Source organism: Seriola lalandi, unplaced genomic scaffold, assembly GCF_002814215.2.
Source record: "Seriola lalandi dorsalis isolate HSWRI2012SDOR001 ecotype SW California unplaced genomic scaffold, Sedor1 jcf7180002054947, whole genome shotgun sequence".
Lineage (NCBI taxonomy): Eukaryota > Metazoa > Chordata > Actinopteri > Carangiformes > Carangidae > Seriola > Seriola lalandi.
Genome location: NW_019525498.1, coordinates 579,487 through 598,519, shown reverse-complemented (window position 1 = coordinate 598,519; position 19,033 = coordinate 579,487). Strand labels below are relative to the sequence as shown.

The 19,033-nt window shown below is 43.5% G+C and overlaps 1 protein-coding gene across 5 annotated transcripts in view; it reads left to right on the top strand.

Annotated features, from left to right (window-relative positions):
* col12a1b (collagen, type XII, alpha 1b) overlaps positions 1-18,803 on the top strand; it is a 112,281-nt gene extending 93,478 nt beyond the window's left edge. For 4 of the 5 annotated variants that reach the window (XM_023394320.2, XM_023394318.2, XM_023394317.2 and 1 more), the window contains 15 exons: positions 995-1,153; positions 2,467-2,544; positions 5,927-6,013; positions 7,452-7,505; positions 7,940-8,035; positions 9,158-9,211; positions 11,253-11,306; positions 11,402-11,455; positions 11,780-11,851; positions 11,936-11,971; positions 12,413-12,479; positions 12,574-12,759; positions 13,603-13,671; positions 15,190-15,360; positions 17,791-18,803. In XM_023394320.2, the coding sequence (XP_023250088.1) occupies positions 995-1,153; positions 2,467-2,544; positions 5,927-6,013; positions 7,452-7,505; positions 7,940-8,035; positions 9,158-9,211; positions 11,253-11,306; positions 11,402-11,455; positions 11,780-11,851; positions 11,936-11,971; positions 12,413-12,479; positions 12,574-12,759; positions 13,603-13,671; positions 15,190-15,360; positions 17,791-17,912 (1,359 nt within the window). In that variant the 3' untranslated portion in view covers positions 17,913-18,803. Of the gene's footprint in view, positions 1-994; positions 1,154-2,466; positions 2,545-5,926; positions 6,014-7,451; positions 7,506-7,939; positions 8,036-9,157; positions 9,212-11,252; positions 11,307-11,401; positions 11,456-11,779; positions 11,852-11,935; positions 11,972-12,412; positions 12,480-12,573; positions 12,760-13,602; positions 13,672-15,189; positions 15,361-15,580 lie in introns of all 5 variants that reach the window. The other variant, XM_023394319.2, reaches the window with a different exon arrangement.
* Positions 18,804-19,033: the final 230 nt, after the last annotated feature.

Genomic DNA, 19,033 nt, shown 5'->3' with positions numbered 1-19,033 from the left:
GGATAAATAACATTGATAGATGGAAACACATCACATCATGGCCGACACACGATCTGCTTCATCAGCTCATTATCAACACAGATTGAATTTACTTTCATAAAAAGTACATCTTTTGCATAATTACATGGACAAAAGTAAAGTTAGATTTTATTACATCATTAAGAAAATAAGAGAACACAAAGATTTCTTTACATGTTTTTATCACAGATTTCAGCAGCTCTGCAATGTTTGAAAAAGTCAGGATGCAGGAACATGTAATCATGTGACTTAAACCTCCTGCAGTGAGGTCGCATTTTATGTGCCTTACATTTGAGAACAGTGTCTGCAGATGTGCCGTTACTGAGGAGGACAGAAGGAGTCGTATCAGTTCATCCCTGGTGGCGTGTTGTTGTGAAGTAACCTCTTTAAATGAGCCGTTCTGGAGAAGAGAAGCTGCAGCAGTAAGAGCTGAAGCTTTTGGGACCTTCTGCAGTTTTAAATCAGTTCACATAACAACGTGGAACTTTGACCGAACAAGGTGAAGAAGCGATTCTTCTCTCAGATGTGACTTTAAACTCCCTGAAAAACTCATATTTTCAGAGAAACCAGGGGAAGCGGTTCAAAGATCAAAGCACCATATGGATTTCTATACGATCCATCACTCGACCCAAACTTTAATTTCCTACTTTGTGCAGCAGCTTGTTTGCTGCGATGGAGCACTTCTTCTTTTTGAATGAATGGAAAGGAAGCGCTGGTTTTCCTCTGTGTGAGCTCTCTTACATTCCAGCAGCGTTTCAATAAACAGAACTACAGCGGAGACGAGCGAGCACGTCCACCATCGGCTCAGGCTCCGCGGCCAGACTCGCCATAACCTAATAATTTGCAGGCCATCAGGATAAAAACCAGACACAAGACTTGGTCGTAGAACAAAGAATGTGCCAATAAAACCTCTTCTTCTTTTCTTTTTTTTTTTTCTTTTCTCCTTTCTCTTCTTCTTTTCTCTTTCTCTCTGAAGCTCCATATCCTGGTCTCATCCACCAGCGTCAAACTCAACATCGACTGCCAAGAAGTGGCTGAGAAGGAGATCAAGGCCGCTGGAAACACGTCCAGCGATGGCTACCAGGTTCTGGGCAAGATGTCCAAGTCCATCGGCTCCAAAGGAGAATCAGCAACTGTAAGTGAACTCAGATCCTGCAGAGCAAGAAAAGAAAGCTTAAACTACCAATGCACAAAGATTTTAAAAAGTATTTTCCTTTAATTTGGACTTTGTAATTTTAGAGTTTGACTGATATGTTACTGCTGCGAGGAGGATTGTGTTTGGCAGTCTGCAGCTACAACAACAACAATGATAATAAGAAATCAGATTTCAACTGAGCGAAACCACAACAGCTGAACCATTATAGTATATTGTAATTGCATATGGCTGAGTGTCCAGCAGAGGGGAATACCACGTATAAAAAACTGGGTTCACAACCCTTTGAATCCAATTCACCAAATTATCAATTTATCAATTCATCACAGACTTTAGGGACTTTAGGGTTCCTTGTCAAAATGTGTGATTTATTATGTTAATGCGACAGTGACAGCTGTACTGACAGTGGACATGTTCTCATTGATAATTGGTCTTCTGATTATTTTCTTGATTACGTAAGAAAAAGAAGAAAAAACTAAAGAAATTGAACAATTGAGAAACCGGAGAAACTTTTGCTTGAAAAATGATTTTAAAGACGAATTGACGATCGAAGTAGCTGCTGATTCATTTTTCTGTCCATCGATGAATGTTACTCCACATTAACATCACACCAGAGACATCGGTGGGTCATTAGTGATGATAAAGTGTCAACTTGTTCAGCAGCTTGAGACTTTTGTTTTGGCCATTAACGTCCTGAGAAGCAGCAGCTGCTCGGCTGATTTTTAAACAAACTCCATGACGAGTGTGAAGGAAGAAAATACATAAATACATTCATTCACCAACAGCTGCCTGTTTCCTTTACGTCTTTGTGTTTGCTGCCCAAATTATTACTGTTTTAACTTAATTGTAATAACCTCGTAATAAAATGACAAGGTCCAGTTCAGTAGTAAATAGCTCAGAAACATGAACATGATTAGAGAAAGATTCAGTAACCTGGTGGTGAAAGTAAAGATTTAACTTTTCATTTGTGTGAGGAAAACGTGATGTTTATTCTTTCAAGTAGAAGAAAAGCTGATGTGTTTTGCTGTCGCAGCCTGGGAGGGAGTGATTTTAAAATCCCGAGGCCTAACAGAGTCAGGGAGTGATCAGGACGAGCGGACTGAGGCTGTACGTTAAGCCGTCGACATGGCTGCAGTATAAGACGTTTCCTCTCCTCCCCGGGGCTGATGGGCCTCGGCTGTGCTGCGCTCTCTGCTGTTTTTCTGTTTGTCTTCTGGGAGCTGTGAAGGGCGTATCAGAGACACATGTACCACAACACCATTTCCATGTTTTGTTTTGTTTTTTCTCCTCCACAGTTCCAGCTCCAGATGTTCGATATTGTCTGCAGCTTGGGCTGGACCAGCAGAGACAGATGCTGTGACCTCCCCTCCATGGTAGGAGAACCCCCACCTCCATGAAACATGGACACTGGGCCTTTTCACTTCACTTACCTAATGTGTTCATACACAACATTTGAGTGACGATAATTCTTCAGTTTTAGCGTCGAGTTTTTAAACCGTAGTTGGATTATAAAGTATTGAAATGTCTGATGGAGTTTTTGGCCTGTGGACTAAAGATTTTCTTCCCTGATATCATTTTTTAATTCGGCTTGAAACAGAAATTAAAGCAAAGAGTTTGTGGATTTATATGTAGACATGTGCTTTCAATACACATTTTATTTTTTAAAAGTAAAGAAAATGTTGATGCCATTGTTTGTGGCCATTCGGTTCATCTTGATCTGTGACGCTCGATGGAAAAACAAGAGTATTTGACTTCATACACACTGTGCTGAGATTATTTCTGCACCCAGAGCAGCTCGAAAACTCACATCTGCTCGTGTGTCAGTGCCGTTTCCTTTGTGTTTGTTTGTATATTTGTTTTTACATCTGTGGTGCATCTTCAGATGTTCTGACGGATCATCCTCTTATAGAAAACCATCAGACCACCTGGTTTCTCTCAGACATTTCTGGAAAGGAAGCGTCCAGACTCAGGGACAGTGGACTTGTTCTTGGCAACACGTTGAGCTGCAGTTAAAAGCAGAAGTAATTACGGCCTCCTGACAGTAAAAAGCAGATGAGTGTGTTTGTGCTGTAACACTCAGCTGCAGGTCCGAGGGAGTCAGAGTGTGTCCTTCATTTTCTTACAGATCTCAGCAGCAGATCAAAGCTCCGGACCAGAGCCGGATAATCAGAATCAGAACAGGCTCAAAGAGAAAAATAAACAGAGTATATATGATATTCAGAGGCATGAGCCGGCTGATGAGAGGGTCAGCAGGGTGTGAGATATAATACAAAACACAAACTCACTTTCAGAGCACAGACAAACAGCTGAAAGGGAACTTCTGATCTCTCAGCTTTGGTCACTGTTCATTCATTTTACTAACTAGCTTCAACGCTAACATCTGGGAGTGACTCATTTCAGTGATTATAACAGACGTGTCGTTTCTGTTCACTCTCATTAGCACAAAATTACAGTCAAAGCTTTTAAATAATGTCCAGTATCTAACCAGTGCTGCAACTTTCATCACTGATTAACCCGTCACTTATTTTCATGATTATTTGATTCATTGTTTGGTTTGTAAAATGTGAGAAAATCACGTTTTCCTAAAGCCCAAAGAGAAATGAGAAAAGCTGGTAATAATCTGTCGGCAGCAGAGAAGGTAAATACATAATGATCACACATGAGCAGCAGCTTTGCAACAGTCCCTATAGGAGTCGTTTCCTTCCTGTTTATCCTCCGTCCCTCACACATGAACTGCTGCGATCATCTCTGGAGTTTCTCAGCTGCAGGGCTGAACAGAGAGGGGCATTTGTTTTCAAGCTGTCAGCAGCAGCAGCAGCAGCAGCTACAGTATGAGCTTTTAAATGCAGCGCAGCTCGGGCTGTTGTTTAGTGGCTGGACTCTGGCCTTTCTCAACGTGAAGGTTTCTCACTTCAGTCCCAAGCAGAGATCTCCAGAGACACTGTAACAAATACAGCTTTGTCTGAGCACAGCACGTCTGCAAGTTGGACGTCCAAAAGTTTTTTGAAAAGGATTCAACTCCGGTGGATTATTATCTGAATTGCTGCAGAGCAGGGGCAGCTGCTGGATTGGGCTGTTTTCACTGACATTAAATGATCCCAATTGAGGCGATCAGCGTGGACTCAGTGGAAATATCCACCCAGACAGCAGGAGGCTCACATCCCTGTGAAAATAAATGGCCATGCATGAGCTGAAAAGTCTACAACACAAGCCCAGTGTGTTTTTAATTTAAGATGACGTTTCCAATAGTCAGTTGATTGTTTGGCCTCCAGCAACGTATAGTTACAGCTCATATATTTCCCACTTGTAGGAGTAGGAAACAAAGAGAAATGTACATTGTAAAAAGATCCAGGGAGGAAAACAAGTTCTTGGTGAGAAGTTTTAGATTCGTTAATGAAGTGAAATAAAAAAGAACTGGTCTTCTCCAAATCTGCAAAACGCCAGAGTTCCCCACAACAGAAAACCGAACCCTCTCCTGGTGCTGGATGTGTTCCGTGTTTTAAACAGAGAACAGTAACGATTCATTAGAACCGAGAGACAGAACAGTAGAACATGAAGAACGTTGAAGCTTCACGTTACAGTTCAGCAGTTTGGGAGATTATCTTCTTCACGTTCTGGAGAGTAAATGAGAAGATCGATACCAACTGTCCAGGCATCAGGAGAGCTTAGCTTAGCTTAGCTTAGCTTAGCATAAAGACTGTCCTGTTCATAATACACCTACCAACAACTGTAAACGTCCCCTTCCCTCTCAGCCAATGATTTATTGATGTGAAATGAATCATAAAGCAGCAGATGTGAAACATCATGTGGCTGCAACTCACTGTTATTTTTTTAACCCGCTGATATATTATTTTTTCAATTAATTGTTACGTCTATAAAATCTATAAAATAGTTTTTTTGTTCCCAGAAGCCGATAAATTTCAATTTTATCGTCACGTAAAACAAAGAAAAGCATCAGAAACGGCAAATGTTTGTTTCCAATCAATGAATTGACTAATTGTTGCAGCTCCAGAAACGACATAACGTGTCACGTCCCTCCTCTGCCCTTTCCATCCAGGAGGCTTTTTTTTTTGGATTGCTTAACTGTTTTCTTGAGGTTTTTACTTTCAGAAAAGCTTAATTTTATCATTGTGCTGAAATCTCTGAACCAGAAAATGTGTGTGTGCCCCCCCCCCCAACTGGAAAATCACCCAGGGTGCTGTCACGGCGCCCGCAGATTTGTTCTGGTATCCTTTGTTGGCCGATCGGCTCCAGAAAACACCACAGATCAGAACCCTGGCTCTGCTCTTTGTCTTGTGCAAGAGTTAAACGTACAGAAATGCTGTCTAAACTGTTTACCTCAGGAGTGACGTGCGGACACGGAAACATTTTTCGGGGGGCATTCAGGGACACTCTGCACGCTGTGTTGTTTCTAGTTAAAATGTTTTTGGAAGATTCTGGAAGGAAACACTTGAGATGTGCTGAAGTGTTTCTGCTGCGGCTGTAGACACCTTGTTAGGACGCTCACTCACAGTTTACGCCTTAATGTTTTACGCTCTGAGCCGTGAATGTGTGAATCATCTGCTGCTAATGAAGTGACACGGACGCTCTCAGATGTGAACGCCGGTCCGGAGGTGAATCGTTTGAAACTTGGACGTGATTTTTCTTTGGCTGGTGTGATCCTGCTCTTTCAGACGCTCTGTCTGTCTGGAGCTTCTTTCTCTTCTATTTTCTGTTGTTTTTGACGGATGAATTGTCTGTTTCCTTCTCCAACAGAGAGATGAGCTGAAGTGTCCGTCTCTCCCCAACTCCTGTACCTGCACCTCAGAGGCCAACGGGCTCCCAGGGCCTCAGGGTCCAGTGGTAAGAACCTCCTCAGTCTATCTGTCAGCATGTGTCTTTGCAGAGGAGCGGCAGAACTAAGAACATTTACACAGTTTAGACTTTCTGTATTTCCATTTTGGACACTTCGACATTTCGGGGAGAAATCTTTTACTTTTCTACTTTTATCTGACCGCCCGGCCCCGTCTCCCAGAGACCATCATGCCAGACACATTTTGAAGGAAACATGATGGCTGCCTGGACCATGTTCACTGGCATCGTTTTTTCCAGTCCTGGGTCCAGATGTATAAACCAAGCACGGGTCATTTCCCACACATACACTGATGTTTTTACAACGACGTGCCGTGAGAATGTGAACACCCCCAAACAGACTTCAGACCAACACACACAGTGTTTGTGAGCCAGCGGGGAGATGTAACGAGGTGGACATGAAATATAAAGTGAGAGATGTAATCTTATGGTCAAAGATTAAAGAAAGAAAAAGGATGCATGTGATCCTTCCAACAGTCTCTGTGGGGATTTTCCTGCTTCTTCACTCATCTCCAGTTTTAGGGATTGAACTTTCTGACATTTTTCACTGTTACTTTTTCACCTCCAGCACATTTTAAAACCTGTTTTCTTTACTTGCTTTTACCTAAATACAGGGCTTTTATTTCTAAAAGCCCTCTCCTGTCAGGTTATTTATGGTTATTTATATACTGTATGTTGGACAAGGGATAATATGGCGCCCTGAAGCACAATAACCACAGGAAAGCTTCTTTGCAATGGCTCATAAAATCTTTTAAGAGAGGGGAGAAGGTAAACTGTGGCGCAGCATGTTGAGGGTCGACCTGACTGACAGTTGATGGATGAACCTCCAGCCTCCTCTCCTCCCCTCTGACCGCCCCTAACATCCATCTAACCAGCTGCACGCTGTCCTGTAAGGAAGCGGCTAACGCTGGTGTTGGTCCGTGTTTCTCTTGTCGTTCACAAATATCATGAAAAATGTGTCACAGTAACTCAAAGACGTTTAAGTTTTAAAAAGGCTCCGTCATAGTTTTTGTCAAACAAACAAGAGGAAACAGTTCACAGGGGTGTGTGTGTGTGTGTGTGTGTGTGTGTGTGTGTGTGTGTGTGTGTGTGTGTGTGAGTCAAAACAAACTACAGTTTATTTTCTCATTTTTCCGTCAGCTCTCTGAGTGATGAGCTCGAACATTTCATCCCACACAGTCCTGATGAAGAGGATTATCGGAGCTTTGAGGTGTTAGACTCTCAGGAAATAAAAGCTGAACATGTTGTTGTGACTCGGTCACTCACTCATGAGGAACATTGAAAGTTTCAGTGAAATACTTTAGATTTGGAGCCAGGTCTTCAGGTCTTCAGGGTCTTCGAGGGAGATATTTTCCACAGTTTCCACCTTCGGTCTGTTCTCTCTCGTCTCTGTTGTGTTAACGTGATAAATGTTCCTCCTCCTCCTCAGGGTGCCCCCGGCAGCAAAGGTCCCCGAGGTGAGAGAGGAGAGGCTGGTCCTGTCGTAAGTATCTTTAAGACGACTTCCTCTTTCGTCCGTCTCATCTTTAAAACTTTTAATTAAAGCTGTGGAGAAAAATCAAAAATCAATGAGAGTTTTTTTTCTGAGCTGGATCAGAGTCTGGAGTTATCTGCCCAGGATGAAAACAAAAGATTGTTTAAAGTATGAAAGCTTTGAAGAGAGTAAGCACATCTGATTCCACTTATTAAATGAGTGTTTTTGCTGTTGTCTGTGACATGAAGGGAAGGTTAGTTTTGATCCGCGCAGCAGCGTTCAGCATTTCCTCTTGGTCTTTTTAACAGATTGCCACATTAGTTTTGCTTTGACTGGGATGAGACGCACCAGCAGACATCAACAACAAACTCCTCCTGTGTTTAAATGTTTCTTATCTGACCGTCTCTCTCTCTCTTTCTCTCTCTCTCTCTGTGTTTCAAAAGGGACCGCTCGGCCCGCGGGGAGATCTCGGACCACCTGGGCCCATGGGTCTGCCCGGCCCTCAAGGACCCAGCGGGATGTCGATTCCAGGAGAGGCTGTGAGTCTATAAACACACCTGAGCCACACACACTCCCCGCTCTGAGCCACACACACACACGATTTCAGTGTTGTCAGCAACCAAACATAAATCCCAGGATGCCTCAGCACACTAGAGCGGGGATTATTTGGCGATTTATTTTTGAAGGGAATTTACAAGCTGGGGAGTATCTGTGGCAGGGACTCGCATTCCTCCATGTCTGAGACGGAGAAGTGATACCAAGAAGACCTGAAACCTCAATATCACCGAATGTTAATAAATCAGAGTTTGGATTTCCTTCTCGGAGATGAGACGAACCCAAATTAAACAGAAATGTTCCTTCGTTTTGTCTCGTCAAAGGTCACAGAAGACACAGTGACGTAACTGCGTCCTGTCCCAGAGAATCCGCTTTATTCAGCTATTTTACTAGTTTCTAAATTACTCTGCAGATTGAGATTTAAAATATTAAACATATGAACCGTTGTGCTGCGATTATAAAGCAGCACAGCGTCTTTAGTCTACAGAAACACCGGTGAGATGTCTCTCGAAAGACTGCAGTTTAACCTCCAGCGTCTCCCTGGTTTCCCCGGCAGACTCGTATAGAAACTATAGGTTCATGTTTTGATCATCAACTTGTTTTATGAGAAATCATGTTTTCTGTCTCAGCCACCGTTGCTATGGTGATGAGTCCAGCCCGAGGGGTGACAGAACACAGCTCTGTAGCTGCTAAATTAATCTGAAAATGACCAAAGATCTGGAGGTTGAATTAATTTAATCTACAAGTTGTGGTTCTACGAAATGTCAAATTAAGCTTTTGCCATTTTTACAGCGACATGTGATGAAAAATTTGAAAATTTGAATTTGAGGCTTGTATCTTCGACTGTTTGATAAAAGAACCAGATATTTTCTAACTCGTCCTCCAGTGTCTCCTCTGCTTCTAAAATCAGCTGCTTCTCCACCAGCTGCCACTGAGCTTAACTACTTTTGATACTGAAGTACATTTACCTGACACTTGTTTGAATGCAGGTATGAAGGTGTCTGTTCACCTGGGACGCAGCGTCGCCACTGGCAGAACATTGATCCTCTGAATCTCATGTGTTAAAGTCACGCTGCTTCATCCATCTTGTTGGTTTGTCTCCTCAGGGCCGCCCTGGACCAAAGGGAGACCCCGGTGACTCGGGCTTACCTGGACAAAAAGTAAGTGCATCTCTGGCAAAACAAAAAGGTTTTTGGATCTTAAACAGGAAACAAGGATAATTCACCGTTTGACTACTAGTCTGGCGTTGAGCCCTGTGGCTGGATGCAGATACTTTTCCAGCTGGGGAGGATTCATGGAGAAGAAGGGAGTGTGTTTCTCCGCAGCAGGTTTCTGAATATTACTTTTATATTAAATTTGCCGGCGAACGAGCCAAGAACAAGTCGCCTTGATTCACAGCCGTGTTAAAGTGTCGCTCTGCAGGCGGCTGCTACAACTAAGCTCAAAAAGAAACTGTTGGCGTGAACCTAAAGAACGTCTTAGGTCACTGAGGAGTGAGTCATCTTGAAACCTCTCAACGGGATGAAACTGTCTGTTGATAAAATACCGAGCGAAGAATATCAGGTGACATCTTGGTCTCGATGTGTACATTTTATGGAGTGGAAAGAGATGGAGTCTTAAGATTCATCCATTTACTTCAAAGCTTCTTCTTCCAGTGACGTATTCATGAACACGGCAGCGACATTCACAGAAGCTGCTCATCCTTTACTTTTTATTTTTAGACAAAAATACAAAAACATTTAAACAGGACGGTCAGAGAGAAATTCAGACAAGCTGTGAGTGATCTGACTCGTCTCCAGCTGAGGTCAGAGGTCAGAGGTCTGATCCCGTCTAAGATTAGACCCATAAGAAGGTAAACGAACTCTTAAGTGCTGGAGGGTCTGAAAAAAACCTCCTGAGTGTCGTCCAGGCCTTCAGCGTTTTCTGTCACTTCAAGTCCGGCGATCCCTCCCAGAAGATCAGTGCAGATAGGCGCCATTAAACCTGTCACAAGTGGCTCCTGTGCCCTCTCTTGACCTGTGGAGTGGTGTGTGTTTACCTCTTCAAGCTTGACCTGAGGATTTCTGCTTCGAAGGATTTTAAAAGAATTCCCCTGCGGAAGCGTTTCACCCTGACATGCACGTAGAGGACATCAGTTTCACATCCAGCAGGTTTCAGGGTTTTATTTTTTGAACCGAGCTGCAGTGGAGGAAGAGGTGAAGTGGCGTTGAGTGTAGTTTAGCTAAACAAGCTGTTTCCACAAGTTCTAGAAGAGAGGCCGGTTCTCATTTCACAGTAAGATGAAGCTTCTCTCAATAAGTCTCACACACACAAAGATACATCAAAAACAGTGACGTGAAGCTGTTTTACTGTCCTGCTGTTAGGAGTGAGACACACTTGATGATCTGTAACCATGCTGGCGAAGGCGTTTTGCTGTTACATTAACCACTTTGTGCAGTGTTGTGCAGTAAGAGTACACGCTGCTGCTTCTTCTTCTTGTTTTGTTTGATTGTCGGTTGGCAAACACCCACCAACCGCGCCGGCAGACTGAACGTGACCTGGTACTGAGACTGAAACTAGCGCCACTTAAAGGAACCGACAGAATCAAAATAAAGATGAGGAATCTGAAGTTTGGAGCCGGCTCTCGGTGGCGAACCTCCTGCAGGTTCATGTTTGTCCTGCAGGGGGGACGTTTAGGGACCAAGTGTTTTCGCAGGACATGTGAATAGAAATCCAACCTGTGACACAGCAGCTGTAGCCTTCATCATCATCATCACAGCCTCCGTACACTCATGAGTAACACTGATAAATCAGCTCCATGTTCAAATTAAAGCAGCCCACTGAGCGTCTCTCCCAGTGCTGGTGTTGATGGAGCAGGCAGGCTGCAGGTGACCATGTTGGAGCAGATGCTATAGCAACATGCATTTAATGACTTGCAGACCATGCAGGCCCTGGTTTATAATGGCCAATAAAATGGATCTGGAATATATTATGTTCCCTGTAAATTTTATGCCAAGGCATCAAAGACCAGAGAGGATTGACAATAAAAAGTAGTGAGCAGGGTTTCTGAGCAAATGAGCGCAAAGAAGGAGATTTACTGTTGGACACGCAGAAGTGCAGCTCTGAAACAAACCGGTTTGAGTTGGTGACAGTGACCTTTAAGTTCTGCGTTTAGAGGAAGGAGGAGCGTGGCTTCGATTTGATCCGTGTCTGTGTTTGCAGGGCTCACCTGGTCCTCCCGGTGCCGTCGGCCCGATCGGACCAGCTGGAGTGAGAGTGAGTACAGACTTTAATGGCAACCATGCTCTCTGAATTCTTTAAACATGAACAGGATGAGTTCAGTTTCTTAAGTCACCATCTTTTAATTTCAGGGCCCTCAAGGAAAGGAAGGACCGGCTGGACCCAGAGGCCCCGCAGGGCCCATGGTGAGGCGTTTAATGGTTTAACACCTGAGAGGCAGCAGCTTGTTTCACCAAGCTGAAACAATTAAACCTTTAAGTGCCTTGCTCAAGAACAAGCTGGTGTCCTTTTGTTTAGTTTGACTCCAGCCAGTTTAAACGAGCTGATTGGTGCGGAGGGAACTTCAATTTTCTGATCTCTAAATGTTCATCAGGACAGATGATTGTGATGATATTTAATCTTCTGTCATTCATGTGGGGAAATATTCCTGTAGAAGAAACTGTTTTATAGGTGAATGTGATGATGTTTAGATCCCAGTCTTCTCATTGGCTCTCTGCGTTCCCTCACAGGGACCTCCAGGATCTCCAGGAATACCAGGTGCTGCAGGAAAACCAGGAAAGCCCGGAGACTCCGGTCCTTCTGTGAGTGACTGTCATGGCGGCTGTGTCCATCCCCAGCATCTCTGAGGGTCACTGGTTTAAACTGTTTTGTGTTTGTGTCTTTAGGGTGCTATCGGCCCCAAGGGAGACAAGGGAGAGAGAGTGAGTAACTCTTATTTTATTTCTTTTCAGCGTCTCAGAAACTTCAAATGACAAGTTTTAATCAAAGTGAGATTCTAAACGTCCTGTGTAACAAGTGTGTCAGGCTTTTATTGATTGTGACTGATTAAAACTACATCAGAGAGAACACACCTGGGATTTTTCATGCAGGTATTCATGGGAAATGCAGTTCATAACTGTAGTTCCCCAGATCTAAATACACAGAAAGATCCACAAATACAAAGTATTTCAAAACAAAACGAAGAGTGATCAGAAAACAAACAGGGGATTAAAATAATATTAAACAACCATCAGAAAAATCTGGAGCCACAAACTTTCAGAAAAACATTTGAAATGTTAATAAACTTCAGACACATTGAACAGAGGTTTGGTATAAAATCCTGGATGTGTGTTAAATCTTAAATCCTCGGTGTCTGTGCGCAGGGCGACTTCGCTCCTCAGAACATGATGCGGTCCATTGCCAGACAAGTTTGTGAGCAGCTGGTAAACGGTGAGTCGTGGAGGTTCTGGTTAAAACATCCTGACTCCAGAGTCGGACTCTCGCTCTTTGTTTTAATGCTCTTTTCTCTCCTCGGCCGCTGCAGCACAAATGACTCGAGTCAACACGTTACTGAACCAGATCCCCAACGGCATGCACCGCAACAATCACCCAGGACCTCCGGGGCCTCCCGGACCTACTGGCAGGCAGGGACCCCGCGGAGAGCCAGGCGCCACGGGAAGGAACGGCTTCCCGGGAAGTCCAGGTTTACCTGGGCAGCAGGGAGAGAGAGGTACGACCTCGTCAGTCTAAAAATAAACCAATGATTTCTAAAATTATAGAGCCTGAGAACACACAGTGATTATTTAGAGCGCAAGAGGAAAAGCATCACGAGATGCTAACGAGGCGTGGCTTCATAAGTCACCTCTGATTCTCACTTGAGTGATCTGCTTCCTTCTACTCATGGTGAGAGATCTGACCTGAGGTCTGCAGCTCTCTCTGCTTTTGTTTCACAAAGACACAAAATAAAACTAACAACACTTTTCATACCAGAAAAAGAGGCTTATTCCAAGTAGCTCTCACACAACAGGATGAAGCTCCACGAGAAAACCATCAGCGTGTTTACACAGTAACTGTTAGAAGGTTTAGAATAATGCTCAGTAAACACGCTGAAGTGCACGGCAGAGAATTATCAACATCTCACACTTGCAGATGTTCTCTGGTGTTTTGGCTTCCTGGATCAGAAGTGAAACAAAGACTACTCAGCTTCAAGTGACTTTTATTTCTATTTATTTCAAGGATGTTAAGATCCAAGTGTTCGACTCCTTGAATCCTCCAGTTTAAAACAATTCAGCCACAAACTGATCCTGTTTAAATGTCCTACATACAGACGAGGGACTCAGTGAGTCACGTGACACCAGTAAAGTTGATAATGTGTTTTACCTGCTGAAGAACAGACTTAAGACACAAAACCATCAGCAGGACAGAGGCTCCAACATGTGACCAGGAAACAGTGTGTTAGCTGCTAAAATCCAAGTGTTTTACATCCACATCCTCAGTGTTAACCTGTAAGTACAGGTGTGTGATGACTGTTGACCCTGTTAGACACAGCAGTGACTCAGTGTGTTCCCTTCAGGTCCTGCAGGAGAGAAAGGCGACCGAGGAGTGTCAGGAGTTGGACAGAAGGGACCCAGAGGGCCAGCAGGTACGAATCATCTCATCCACACGCCGTCAACACGATCCTCACAAAACCTCCAGGAAAAGCTGACGCGACGTTCACGTTCACTCAGCTCAAAGAACCGAGACACAGTAACTTACTGCCACACGTAGAATTTCCTCCATCAGTTTCATCTATTCACTGATTGTGAATCTGAACCAGCAGCTTCAGGCTGCAGTCGTATCAAACATCCGTCTCACAATCCACAAACAAAGTGTGTGTTTCCTGTTTTGTAGTTCACCTTCACTCGGCTCTGAGTGGATGAGCTCAGCCAATAGAAACACCCAATGTTCTGCGTTTGGAAACGGAGACGTGATCGCTCTGATCAATATTTATTACCCCACGTCAGATCAATGAGACGACGTGTAACTCCTCAGGACAGAAATGTAATGAGGATGTCACTTCCCTACAAAACTCTGGAGCTATTTCTGCAAAGATCAGCTCAAACAGCGACCGCGGATGATGATGTCACCCCCCCCCCCTGTAATCCAGACTTCAGCCTCACACCGCGGACACCATCCAGCCCGTCAGACAGAAGGAGGGAAAAAATCCCTTCCTGAAGCAAACAGGGTCGAGTTGTGGAAACAGCGGAGGAAGTGGACGGCAGTGAGTCATGGTGGAAGAGGTTCATTCACAACACATGGGAGGACGGCGAGGAGACGAACCGACAGGGAAACTTTCCAAGCCGGCTTTGTCCACGTCTAGACATAACGCAGAGGGGGAGAGGGATCAGTAGACCCCCCCCCCCCCCCCCCCCCTCATACTTGAGTTTTTTATGTTCCAAACGTTGTGCCCGAGACTGTCAGCAACAGTTGCAACAGCTTAAAAAACTCAAGTATGAGGGGGGGGGGGGGGGTTACTTGAGGCAGTTTTACAAGACAGTAATAAATCTGATTTCATCTCCAAATGAATCAGAAACAACAAGCAAAGCTGAATTTCCAAGCATGATCGTAAAAGCAGAGCCACATGCAGAACAGTCTCCGTGAGTAAACTCAAACCTTCGCTGAAGCTTCAGGAAACACGACAGACTTTTAGTTTGTCTTCATAAGGATTCAACAGACGTCCTGTTTCCTGACACTCGTTTACTTTGGATCCTGTCACAGATTGGCTCTGTGGAAAACAGGGAAGTCATTTTTATTTTCCTCCTTCTCCTCCGTTATCTCCCTGAACCGACGGCAGGTTGGCAACTTCAAAGTTCACGTCGTCAAATATCTCGTTTTGTTCGACCAACAGTTCAAAGCACAAAGAAACCTGGTCGTTCAATTTTGAGAAGCTCCGCCCAGAACAATCAATCAGTTATCAATATAGTGATTAATTTTCTTGATCAAAAGACTGATTCATCAACTGAGTCTTTGTTCACTTTAAATACACGTGATCTATCTACAGTTGGAGTTCTTAAATATGAAGTTATTGATATGTTAGTGCACAGTGTTATGACCTGTAAGATGTGATTGGGGGTTTGACAGGAAGTGACACATGACTCATCTGTCAACACTTTTCTAACAGGTCCCCAAGGAGAAAGCAGGACAGGACCCCCAGGCCCTTCAGGCTCCGCTGGACCTCGCGGCCCCCCCGGACGTCCAGGATACGCCGGAGTGCGTGGACCTCCCGGACCTCCCGGATACTGCGACTCTTCTCAGTGCGTCGGTATTCCTTACAACGGGCAAGGATACGTAGGTACGTATGAGACCGGCGCCTGGAGGTGATTTAATGACGTCCTGTAGCTTTTAAACGTAGCTCATACACTGTTGATATTTAACAAGTGAAGGAGGTTTAATGCATGTGTGGAAACTACAGTAACTTATAGCCACTAATCATTACAGAGACTTTAAGGTGTTGATTCTCTGTCTCCTGCTTTGACCTGACTGACACCTTCATCCTCTTTGGCCTGTTTCAGGTTCACCATAGTAGACTTTCTGTGCCGCCTGTGCTGCTTTCACTGACTTCCTGAAAAAAAAAAAAAACTCAAAGCCCTGTAACTGAAACCCTTGCTCACATGCTCTAGAGCTGTTTAAAGGATAACCGCCAAAGGAAACCATTAACAAACTATGCTGAAAAACAACAACAACAAAGAGGGAACCAGTACTAACAACGACTCACAGCCAGTAGAACAAACCCCACCAGCAGCAGCGGTGACGGTACCGGCCTGTTTAGTGGCCTGTTTGCATCTTGAAGCCAAAGACCAAACAAAGAAAACCTTGTGTTCAGTGGAGGAGCATGCACCAAACAACAACAACAACAAACAACCAGCAAATACTAACAAAGGTGGATTTGTAACAGAGACACAAGTGCACCCACCACAGCATCACCAGCAACAACAGCAGCAACAACTCTGTTAACAGCATTTCTCTCGAGGTGACGTGTAAATAAACTAATTTGTGCCTTGTAAATGATGTTTGAACCAAGTCCACTAAATTTACTTTTTAACATCTGTAGTTTTAAAGCTTGTGCCTTGCAAACAACAACCTGCTGCTTGCTGAATGCCAACAAACGCCTCTTTTTTTATTTTCCTGCCCATGTGTTTGTAGCTGTTTTGAACTGCTCAGGGCCAGACTGAATCACTTCTGCACATGTGACCCTGAAGGTTGAGATTTTACACTTCATGTACAAAAAAAAAAAAAAGAATCCAGCTTTTCTCTTTTTTTTTGGTTTTATTTTACTTTTCTCCCCAAAAACCAGCTCAACTGTATCTGTGTGTTTCTGACAAACTAACAATGCGGCGCCGCAGGAGTTTCTCCGCGCGCTGGTAGAAGAAGTCGTACTTGATTTTAATGTCGAAGTGTTTTGTTGTTTTATTTTGTAAATGAATGAGTTGTGGAGAAATGACTCTGTAACCACACAAACACCTGTAACATCAGCAAGTGAAAAGATACAAGCACTGAGGTGTTCACCAGGGGCGTGTCCAAGGACAGAGGGGGCGGGGTCACAGCGGTGATGTCTCGGCCAATCATAGTCCATCAGGAGGCGTGTTGGAGGGAGATCTCAGGTTAAAGATTATTTATTTTTGGAGAAAACATCACCACACGGTCAGTTAAGTAGTTGTTCTGGAGCTTTTAGTCACATCACATGATCTTCTTTTTGAGCGTGTTGCGCCATAGAAATCAGCAATGACTGTTTCATCGCAGCCGCTCACTACGACAGTGTTCAGTTACAAAGTCAAAGGTCATTTAATGATAAAGCTCTTACTCAGATGAAGCTGCTGCACCGCGACACTTCAGGGTTAGTTTTCACTTCCAACATGTGAAGTAACTAAAGTCGTCAGTAACTAAAGATCAAAGATCTCTGAGCGCCTTTGGTTCAGAGACAGAAACATTTTCACAGTTTGTAGAAACAACCTGACGATGACACAAACTCACCTGTATGAGATATTAAATATTAAGTATTGAACACACCTTGTTTCTTGGTACAGAGAATCAAGGTTGTGATTCTTTAGTAATAATAAGTTTAAATTATTGATAGCTTTAGAGATTCATCCTCCCTCTTCATGTACATGAGTCCAAACACCAGATAAACTTTAACTGTAGCTGATGCAAAGTTCAGACGTTGTTTCACTGACACAGATAAAACAAAAAGCTGCGACCTGAATGTTTTCTACATTTCTTATTGATAAGAGACGAGTTCACGATTCAACAGGAACCTTCAGGAATTAGGTGGATTTTACACAGTGACACAAACACATAATTCATCTGTAGTGTGAACGAGCAGCTGGTGCAGCAGCTGCTGATCAAATGAACAAGGGTTTAAAATATTGAAGTTAACAGACCTTCTAGTTCCCGCTCTTTTTAGCTGATTTTGAAACAGGATAACTTCGACCGGCTGATTGTGTGTTAGTTTATCTCCAGACCACTTCCTGATTGACACTTTCACAAACTAGTGCATTATAAAAAATATGAATAAATTTGGCTCTCACACAACCAACTCCCTCAAACACCCCCAGAAACACAGTGGACACGCCCCTGCTGTTGACCAACCAGCTGTATCAGTGCTGCAGCTTTAGTCACATAGAAAAACTACATTTCAACCCGTTCTTTTTGTGCATGCTGAGAAAAACTGAGAGAAAAATTTGCCACTTTGTGCTCAATTGGCCCAAACACTATCTCCGAGCAGGCCAGTACCCTCCTGAACCCGACACCCGAGTAGAGCCAGAGCCCGAGGAGGATGAGGTGTCGCAATACCAGCGTCGAAAGAGATCACTATCAAGAAAGGCGTCCAACAGGCTAACATCATAAGACAAGCCATGTTCTCTTTTCTTCTTTCTTTTCCTTTGTTCAACCTGTGTTTGTTGTTGGAATGATGCACATTACACACAGAAATTAAACAAAAAAAAAAACGGGGTTTGACACCTCGACTTTATTGGAAAATACCTTTAAATGCCTTAAAACGTATGTGAATATTCATTTTTGTGGCAGGTGAAGGGTTTGGACGGAGGGGGGGAGAGTTTGGGAGCAAAATTTTAAAAAAAAAATGGAAGAAAAAAAACGTAAGACTCCATGAAAAAACCTGTGAGCTTTCTTTTTCCACTTGTGTTTTTGCTTGTAACATATTTGCATCGAGTTTGTATGAACTAGCAGTGTTGAACAGTGCACTCATTGTAACAAAGCTAGCATGGTAGAGGAGGAATGAAATGTTTGTTCACAGTGTCGCGACATCAGATAAGATTGTTTTTGTTTAGTTTTTTTTCCTGTCACACTTCATCAGTATGTTCAGTATAATCCTCGTCATCAGTGTCGTCTCGTAAGGAGGTTCAGTTTCATTATGGCAGTTAAACACAGCTTTCATTTTGTATCTCTAGACTTAATATTTATCAGTTTTCCTTTATTCCGTCACAGCTAATTTTACCAAAGGTGGAATTGCATGTCTGTGGTGTATATTTAGTATGTTTTTTTTTTTTTGTTTTGTTTTTTTTTTGTTACCATTCAATTTTGTTTTAACCAGAATATAGTTGTTGTCATTCTTGTCATTTTCTCAGTATCGAATGCAGTCGAAACCTGCGTGCAAGACTATGGAAATGGTGTTGCTGCTTCATGTTTGAACTGCAGATTGTGAATTCCACAGCCTTATTTTCTTATTTATTTCTGAAAACAGAAGAGGCATTTTTCAATAAAACTACTGAAAATTTACATCTGTGTGTTTTTTGTTTTTTTTGAGTCGTTTCACCTCTACTGCAGGTGGAGGGTTAAATTTACTCTGAAGGAAAAGCTGAGTGGACTGACTGGAGGGGCATTGGGCTCGACTATAGGGGCATCTGCACCGACCACAGGGGCACTCCGGCTACCTGAAGGGGCTGTCGAGGTAACTAGATGGGCAATGTGATTAACTGAAGGGGTATTCAGCCTGACCAGGGGGGGCA